The 7,850-nt window shown below is 55.1% G+C and overlaps 4 protein-coding genes across 4 annotated transcripts in view; 2 read left to right on the plus strand and 2 right to left on the minus strand.

Annotated features, from left to right (window-relative positions):
* Nucleotides 1-55: 55 nt before the first annotated feature.
* GUITHDRAFT_132787 (hypothetical protein) lies at nucleotides 56-2,106 on the minus strand (the record flags this gene model as incomplete). The annotated part of the gene is made up of 15 exons (XM_005840636.1): nucleotides 56-128; nucleotides 180-400; nucleotides 442-478; nucleotides 550-581; nucleotides 632-703; nucleotides 773-812; nucleotides 865-953; nucleotides 1,000-1,098; nucleotides 1,174-1,257; nucleotides 1,303-1,339; nucleotides 1,388-1,436; nucleotides 1,488-1,539; nucleotides 1,591-1,656; nucleotides 1,739-1,802; nucleotides 2,015-2,106. 15 exons carry the CDS (start codon nucleotides 2,104-2,106, stop codon nucleotides 56-58), a joined length of 1,107 nt encoding a protein of 368 aa, XP_005840693.1.
* A 1,726-nt stretch (nucleotides 2,107-3,832) lies between these two features.
* GUITHDRAFT_100686 (hypothetical protein) lies at nucleotides 3,833-5,570 on the plus strand (the record flags this gene model as incomplete). Its single annotated transcript, XM_005840637.1, has 12 exons — nucleotides 3,833-3,995; nucleotides 4,041-4,156; nucleotides 4,201-4,265; nucleotides 4,313-4,393; nucleotides 4,527-4,622; nucleotides 4,671-4,760; nucleotides 4,811-4,856; nucleotides 5,002-5,130; nucleotides 5,179-5,224; nucleotides 5,269-5,326; nucleotides 5,409-5,466; nucleotides 5,514-5,570. The coding sequence occupies 12 exons, from the start codon at nucleotides 3,833-3,835 to the stop codon at nucleotides 5,568-5,570; spliced, it is 1,005 nt and encodes a 334-aa protein (XP_005840694.1).
* A 121-nt stretch (nucleotides 5,571-5,691) lies between these two features.
* On the minus strand, nucleotides 5,692-7,134 carry GUITHDRAFT_160906 (hypothetical protein; the record flags this gene model as incomplete). The annotated part of the gene is made up of 5 exons (XM_005840638.1): nucleotides 6,228-7,134; nucleotides 6,064-6,186; nucleotides 5,924-5,975; nucleotides 5,826-5,880; nucleotides 5,692-5,766 (listed from the first exon to the last, which is right to left on the minus strand). The coding sequence occupies exons 1-5, from the start codon at nucleotides 7,000-7,002 to the stop codon at nucleotides 5,692-5,694; spliced, it is 1,080 nt and encodes a 359-aa protein (XP_005840695.1). The 5' UTR covers nucleotides 7,003-7,134.
* Nucleotides 7,135-7,182: 48 nt separating this feature from the next.
* The window catches only part of GUITHDRAFT_160907 (hypothetical protein), a gene marked incomplete at both ends in the record, with an annotated part of 2,286 nt that continues 1,618 nt past the window's right edge, over nucleotides 7,183-7,850 (plus strand). Inside the window, 3 exons of the mRNA XM_005840639.1 lie at nucleotides 7,183-7,475; nucleotides 7,598-7,675; nucleotides 7,723-7,755. Coding sequence (XP_005840696.1) covers nucleotides 7,183-7,475; nucleotides 7,598-7,675; nucleotides 7,723-7,755 — 404 coding nt within the window. The remainder of the gene's footprint in view (nucleotides 7,476-7,597; nucleotides 7,676-7,722; nucleotides 7,756-7,850) is intronic.

Genomic DNA, 7,850 nt, shown 5'->3' on the forward strand with positions numbered 1-7,850 from the left:
AGTGTCAGCATGCGAGGTTTCTTTATGTATTAATCACGCAGAGCACATCTCTGCTTCAGACTGAGCATAGACCGGCACGCACTTGTCCCATCTTCACTCCCTCCTTGTAGATTGTTTGTATCATCCACCTGGAAGAGAGTGAGAGGTGAGACGAGGAGAGCAGTCTAGTCAGTCTTCACCTCCTGATGAGGTCGATGTCTTTCTGGGAGAAGTCAAACTTTCTTCCGATGCTCAGGTAGGCAGCGAACATGCAGGCGAACACCTGTGTGCTGGTCACCTTCAACCGCCTCCTTCCCATCCCTCCTACCCCGCAGTCGCAGCAGTTCAGCTGCCGAGGGACCTCGTCTCTCGAGGGGAGAGGCGCTTCCAGACCGACATGTCCTCGTCCTGCGACCGGCGACTTGTCAGGCATCAGTCAAGCAGACGGCGAGGAGGGAGCACCACGCTCTGCTTGTCCTTCAGCTCATCCTTGATCCACCTGTGCAGGTTGTCGTGTACGTCCCTTCCTCGCGTGTCAGCAGCACATCTGAGGGCATGACGGCAACTCACTCGTGCTTGTTGGAGCCCAACGAGTCGTAGACCTGGCGAGCAGTCAGCGCCACTTGCTCGTAGACCCTCCAAGTTGCGCCACCTCCGTCCTCTTGTTCTTGAAGTCGATGCAAGCGCAGAACCAGTGAACGTTGTCCTGGTTGATGGGGATGATCTGATAGCGGGTAGTGAGGCAAGGCTTCGTCAGGGGCCAAGAAGAGATTGTTGAGGAGCAGGGACCAACCATCTTGTCACAATCGAAGACGTTAATCTTCTTCGTCCACCTGGTCTCGCATCTCAGAGAAGATGTTCACACCCCAAGCAACTCGGTGTCACCTCCGCACATTCTTGTAGCTGTACACCTTGTTCTCTTCATCCAGAAGCTTTGTGTAAAAATATGTGTTTGCAAACCAGCATCTCGGTCCCTATGGTTGCCGTCATCGAGCGCTGAGAAGGAAGGACGAGCCTCACCATCTCCTTCTCCTTCCCAGGCTCACAAGGTTTCGGCATCTTTCCTTGGGACCCTCCACCATGCTCCTCCCTCCACCACTCGAGCCACCAAGTGATGACCTTCGATTAACCGGTAAGAGAAGAGAGAGGGAGAAGGAGAGAGGCAGAGGACGAGGGGAGGCAGCACACTTCTACCTCACTGTTCAACCAAACGCCGTCTCGCATGCACTCCAGCTTTTCTCTCGTCACGTCGATGTCAAATCGATCAGCGATGAGCTCCTTCTCTCCATGTCACTCAGGGATGTGGCAATTGGTGACATTCACCTTTGGTCCGAGCTGAGCCAGTATGGTATCCAGCAACCTGGACATCGGAGGATAAACATCAGGCAGCAGCAAAAGTTGCGCCCACCGGCCATCCACTGATCCTCCTCTCGCTAACTCCAAGGGAGTTTTGGGTCCTGCAGGAAGAAAGTGAGGCGAGAGCGACGAGAAATCAGCCTGACAGTCACCTTCGGTCACCGCAGAAGCAGACAACTGAGACGTCAAGGCTTGCAGTTTGGCCTGCAGATACAACGTCATCATGACGTCATCACACAAGAAGGAGAAAAGGACCTCATATTCTTCTTTTTGCAGCTGCTTCTCGAGCTCTACATCAGCAAGCTTCCTCTCGAGCAGGGCCTGGAGGACGCAAAGAAACAGACATCAAGTCAGGTCAAGGACCTCGCCAGGTAGTGAGATAGACGTGTCAAGTCTGACTTACAGTTTTCAACAAGATCCGCTCATGCACATTCATAGGCAGATACTGCGTCACTGAGTTCAGATGGCTGCACGGTATCACAAAGAGATTCCAAACCAGAGGACGAGAGGTCGGGCTTTCCTGGCCCAACCCTTCCGCCACCATCCCCCGCCTCTTCGACTCATCATCATGCACGCCGTTCTTCTCCCTCATGGAGTTGAGGTGCCAGGGGTTACCCCAGGACTGCGGCGCTTGTCTGCTGCGGGTAACTAGGAGGCAAGCACAAGGATAGCAGCACACCTGTGCGCGAGGGGACTTGAGCGGAACGCGTTCCAGGTGGGGGAGAACTCGTGGGGGGAGTGGCTGCTCTCTTTGTAGTGCTTCTCCTGCATCCGGATGCTCCGATGGCTCTCAGAGACCCTGCAGCAAACTCAACATCCCCCGATGACAAGCCAGGCGGGAGAAGCGAAGGAGGGAGGGAAGCGATTGGCAAGGCGGAGAAGAGGGAAGGATTGGAGCAGAGGAAGTGTTTAACAAGAGGATGCACAAAGGAGCAGATTGGTAAAGAGGAGGCAGTATTGATGGTGAAAGAGGAGGAGGAGGAGGTGGTGGTGGTGGTGGTAGTGGAGGAGGAGGAGGAGGAGGAGGAGGAATATCTCGCCTCATCTTCCTGTCTCTCTTTTCCGCGAAGCCCAACTGTTCAGGGCTGCAAATTGTCTTGGGTAACAGGATATTGTCTCCGTCTACACCAGCAGGTGAACTCTGAGGAAAGAATCAACGCAGGTGCAGCCCTGAAATAACTCGAAGACCTTGAGCGGGGGCTCGATCCTGTAGATTGGGGTCGACCGATCTGCGTCCGACGTCTCAAGAGGGAGGAGAAACGAGGGAAGTTTCTACGCAAGTGAATCCTAAAGCTTGCCGGACTCGACAGCATTGCGGGGGAAGGGTCTGCGAGCGAGCGGGAAGCATTCGTTGAAGTGCCCTTTGCACTATGAACCCCGTTGCTGGAGGCGACATATGCGTCTTGCTCGCCATGTGAGAGGATGTTCAACAGACAAGAGAGCACGCACTCGATCTCGATCCATAAGTCGACGCATGAGACTCGAACACGCCAGTCGTGCCTTGACGGACGCCTGATAAATGTAAACATGACATAGAAGCAGCAGGTCAGCCTACTGGACGCCGGCCTCTTGCTGTCATGGTTCCTCTCCCCGTTTTCAAAGCTTGCGCGCATCCTCTTGCTGGTTCTGGAGTCTTCTCAAGGGTCAGGCGTAAGTTGGGTGAGATTCCATGAAATGCCTTCACTCGTAGACTTTCGCTTCCGTTCCGTCTGCCCTACTAAGCTTTCCTAGTAATGCGCAGTAAAAGAACCATTCACGCCACGCTCAAGCCACGTACCCACAAGGAACCGATAGTTTGTGATAGCGTTACTCCAAGTAACGTAATCATTCACCTGATGAGAGCACACGAGAGGAGGATGCGTCAGGTATGCACGTGCTGCACAAGCAAGAAGGAAGAGAGATATTCCTCCGCTTACCCTTCACTCGGTTGCTGCAACCTCAGCACATAGACGAAGAGAGGAGATGTAACAGCACTGCTGCTAGAATGTCAATCACTCAAACATGCCATCTCCCTCGGTCAATCCCAAACCCTCTCGATCCTCACAGCCAACACAGACCATGCAAGTATCGAAAGAGCAGAAGCCGCTTCACGCATGTCGTTGCGGTTGACATGAGACCATGAACACCAGTCTCCTTGTGTTTGTCTCTACGGCATGATCTCCTCTGATCATCTACACGTCCTCCTCTTCCCTCACTCCCCTCCTTCTTGACCGCCTCCGCGCGCTCACATAGCGGAAGGGATGAGGAAATCCTGGAGACACTTGGATGGTGGGGTAGTGTACCAGTCAGTGTTGGAGAGCTTAGTGGTGGGTGATTGACTACGGGTACATATACCAGGTGAAATACTAGTAAATATGGGGGTAATGAACGAAGGCGAGTAACTTTCCATACAGCATGGTACTTGTGTTTGACAGGTTTGATAGAGGGGTGGGTGGGGGGCAGTCTGCTTGGAACAGAGCGGGGATGGGGCCCGAATTACCCTCAGCTCTACTAGGCTATGGCAGAGACTTTCGATTTTCGGTCGGACACGGTGACGAAGCCAACGACGACGATGAAGACGAAGATGGTGGAGAGCGAAGTTGGGGACGACGTGTTCGGAGATGATCCCACAGTGATCGCTCTCGAAGAAGAGTGTGCTCGCTTGTTCGAGAAGGAAGCGGGTTGTTGCCTCGATTGTATCCCACGTCGATGACCCAGAACGGCAGGCTTGTTCGTGCCCTCCGGGACCATGGGGAACTTGATTGCGGTCATGGTTCACTGTGATAGCAGAGGAAGTGAAGTCATCTTGGGTAGCAAGAACCATCTTGTTGTCTACGAGCAGGTCGAGCCTTGTCAATTGTTTCTCCTGTTGAGTGAGAATTGCAGGGAGGCATGTCGACCATAGCAGGAGTTCACCCGAGGCAGCTCAAGACGGAGGAAGAGCATGACAGGTAGAGAAAAGTACGCTGTGAGCCCGGCTCCTTGACATCCTCCACAGCTCGACCCCAGTTGGAGGGATATCGCTGAAAGAGATCGAGGAGAATATCAGGGTCGACGACGTTCACTTTCCAAGAACAAGGTGAGCATGTCCTCGGGAATGTTTCATTCGCCTTGCATGCAATTTAACTGCTAGCAAGTCTCGCCCGTACCTCAACCATCCCCGCACCTTCTCTGACGTCCTTTCGTGGCGATCTCGATGACATTCGCTCAAGGCTTGTCTGCCTGGAAAACACGCACAATCTCTGCGGTGGAGTTGCTTTGCCGGTGGATTATATCGACAAGGTTGGATCGTTATGTAGAGCACACGGGTGAGGAGCAAGGAGTGTCGGGGGGCTCGTGGTGATGTTGAGTGGCAGATTGAAACTTCACATGGACGGAGCTCGAATCTTTAACGCGGCCACCGCGACTCAAACCTCCGTCGCTCGGATATGCCGCGATTGCGACAGGTTGATTGCTCAATGAGAAGCTTGCAACGCTCAGTCTCCTCTTCCTCCAGCGTGTCTGTGTGCCTGAGCAAAGGGCTGGCGTCTCCTGTTGGAACGGTCTTGCTGGGGACGAAAGGTAGAGGTTCACAAGTGTGCAGTAGAGGATCTTAGAGGTTGACCAGACTTCATCCGGTCTGCACGGCGCATGAGAAAGGAAGGAGAGACAGGGATGAAGACACTGACGTGCTGACAGCTGGAGCAGGTGCTGGGCGGGGGGATGCGACAAGCTGGAGTGCTTGCTGCATGTGGCCTCGTGTCCCTCCGCGAGATGACGAGTCGGCTACAAGAGGACCACAACAATGCCAGGCTCCTTGCCGAGGGACTTTCTCAGGTCCTGCTGTCAGGACAGGAGAGAGCTGGTCCTGACCCACTTCCTTAGATTGCTGGGGTTGAAGTTGACTTGCTGTCGGTTCAGACAAACATCGGTAGGACTCGGCTTGCATCGGCTCGTTTGAGAGCCTCCTGCCAGTTTACTTCCGATTGACTAAAGGAGGAGCCAGACAGCTTGCTGCAGATCTCAAGACCAGGTAAGGTTACGGGCCTCTGCAAGGAGGCAGAGTGTGAGAGGGCGGATGGGAGAGCTCATTTGTTGCACTGAACTGACGACAGAGGGTTGCTGATTGGAGCCAAAGATGACTTTGTTTGCCGCGCAGTGCTTCATTACATGGTAACTGCGATGATATCCTATGAGACATGGAGTCTGACGACTTTTAGCTTGACCGGGCAGCTGTAGAGCGTCTGCTTGAGAACATCCGCAACCTCGTGGTTTGAGTTCGCCCGCCCGTAGCCCACTTTTGCTCAAGTCTATCGGGTCGTGAAGGTTTCTCTCGAGCTAAGTGAATGAGACGAGCTCTTGATCTGGCTCAGATCCCTTGAGACTGGCCCCGTCCTCTCACTTCTTGCTGGGAGGGCCGAAGGAGTACATGGGCTTGCCTTGAAGGGTCCGGATGGCTCGAATGAGAATGCCCTGGCGGTTCTAGTCAGTCACTAAACGGGCAGCAGGGTCAAGGTCTCGAGGACAAGCACCATGAGGGCTCCTGGCAGAAGCAAGATTGAGAGAGCCACCTCAGCTGCCATCAGCCTGCTGGTCGATTAGCGACCTCCTGCGATTGAGATGCGCCCACCTCATCGTATGCAGGAGGAGAGACGGTGTAGCTTCCGAGTTAGCCTCAGAGCCTAGAGGAACAAGACTCAGCCAGAGGAGGGGCGTCTGTGAGCTGGAGGAGGGGCGTCTGTGAGCTGGAAGGGGGGCAGGTCGACTCACTGGGACCCACAACTCGAAAGGGCTTAAGCCTCAAGCTCCCTTGCCATGCGACATGTCGATATACAGACACGAGAGCTGCTCTGTAGCCCGCGGACATGGCCCGAGCAAGACTTCCTATCCAGCCTGTGATCCTTCAGATGTGAGCAAAAGCAAGCGCGTGGGACCTTTTCTGTCCCTGGCGAAGCCTCCGCCCTGTCGGAACAAGAAGATAGAGAATTGAAGGTAGCATGCGCAGATAAGCTGTAGGATCTTGGTAGGGTTGGAACTGGGGATGTTTTGAATATAGTCGATCCATGCAGGAGCAAGTCCGGAGTCTCTCGCTCCCTTGAGCATGATGTCCTTGTAACGAGCTGACGGCGGGAGCTCATACGGTTTGGCCGAGTGAGAAGAAGCAGTGAAAGCAATAGCCTTCACTTCCCTCCCGTCGTACGTCTTAGCGAGCACCACGGTCTCGTCGTATGGCGGCTTGGCAGCTGACCCTCCTTCCGACAGCCACAAGCGCTCATACTCCTCCCTGCCCAGCTCCAGCAGCAGCCCATGGCAGCATTCGTCGCTTGTTGCACTGGTCAGCGCTGCCATGCCGGGTTCGAGTGGGGGGAACATGGGCATGTTGAAGGCCAATCTGAATCCCTCGACATATGCTGGGCATGTCGACTTGGTGGTGATGGCAGTGCCGTTGGCGCCTCGGGAGTTGCGCTTGTCTGGGCTGAGGTTGCTCCCGAACGCAAAGTTGTAAACGACGTCAGCCTGGACTTCTCTTGGCCTGGACCTCTCGGAGCCCACAGAAGTAGATGGAGGCCTTGGCTCCGTGATGGACATGGAGAGCGTCCTCAAGTTTCTCCTCGTGAGTCTTGAAGGGCAGGTTGTCGGGAAGGAGACGAAAGCTGAGGCAAGAGAAAAAGCTTGAAGCAAAGAGAGGGCAAGGTAGAGGAAGCGCATGGTGTTTGAAGCTAGAAAGTTGGATGTTCTTCCCTGCCTGCTCCTTGATCTCACACTGTCTCTTCTCTCACTCTCACAAATAAGCTCCTTGTCTCTTCTCTCTCACTCTCAAACAAACTCCCCTCCCCTCGTTAATCTTGTTTATATCTTAGGTTGGACTCATACCGCCCGCAGTGCGCCATGGGCCACGGAGCAATGGCGGCGGCAGGGACAGCGAACGCCGTGAGGATGGCGGAGGCGAGATGCAGGAGTGCGATAATGGAAGCCATGGCAGAGGTAGAGAAGATGCTGCGCATGCTGCCGCTTCAAGCACGAGAGAGGCGGGTGGGCATGAGGCAACGATGCTCCTGGGAAAGGGACTCTGCTGGAGACAATTCAGGGGAGCATGCGATGATGGGGGGCGTGCAGAGGGAGGAGAAGGGAGAGCAGCAGCTGACGATGGCAGTGACTCTTGCTTGCCTTCCTGTAGGGGGGTGACTGCAACGGGAAGCTCTCCTCAGACCGGCTGACGCAGATCGTGAGGAAGGAAGGATGGCCTGCGGCCTTTCGGCGAGTGTGTCCGTCATGTGCCCTCCTCTGCTCATCCCTGCGGCAGACCTCTGATGTGGGCGAACTGCGGTAACGCGTTGAAGAAGAAGGCGGAGGATGAGAGCGGCATCACCTACCCGGCCTTGTGAGGATCAGACGGGGGGGTGGCGACCGGCGCTGATGGACATGCAGGCTGGCGTTCCGAAGGCCGCCACAATCCAACACGTAAGAGAGGGAGGGAGGGAGGGAGGGAGGGAGGGAGGGAGGGAGGGAGGGAGGGAGGGAGGGAGGGAGGGAGGGAGGGAGGGAGGAAGGAAGGG

Source organism: Guillardia theta, assembly GCF_000315625.1.
Source record: "Guillardia theta CCMP2712 unplaced genomic scaffold GUITHscaffold_5, whole genome shotgun sequence".
NCBI lineage: Eukaryota > Cryptophyceae > Pyrenomonadales > Geminigeraceae > Guillardia > Guillardia theta.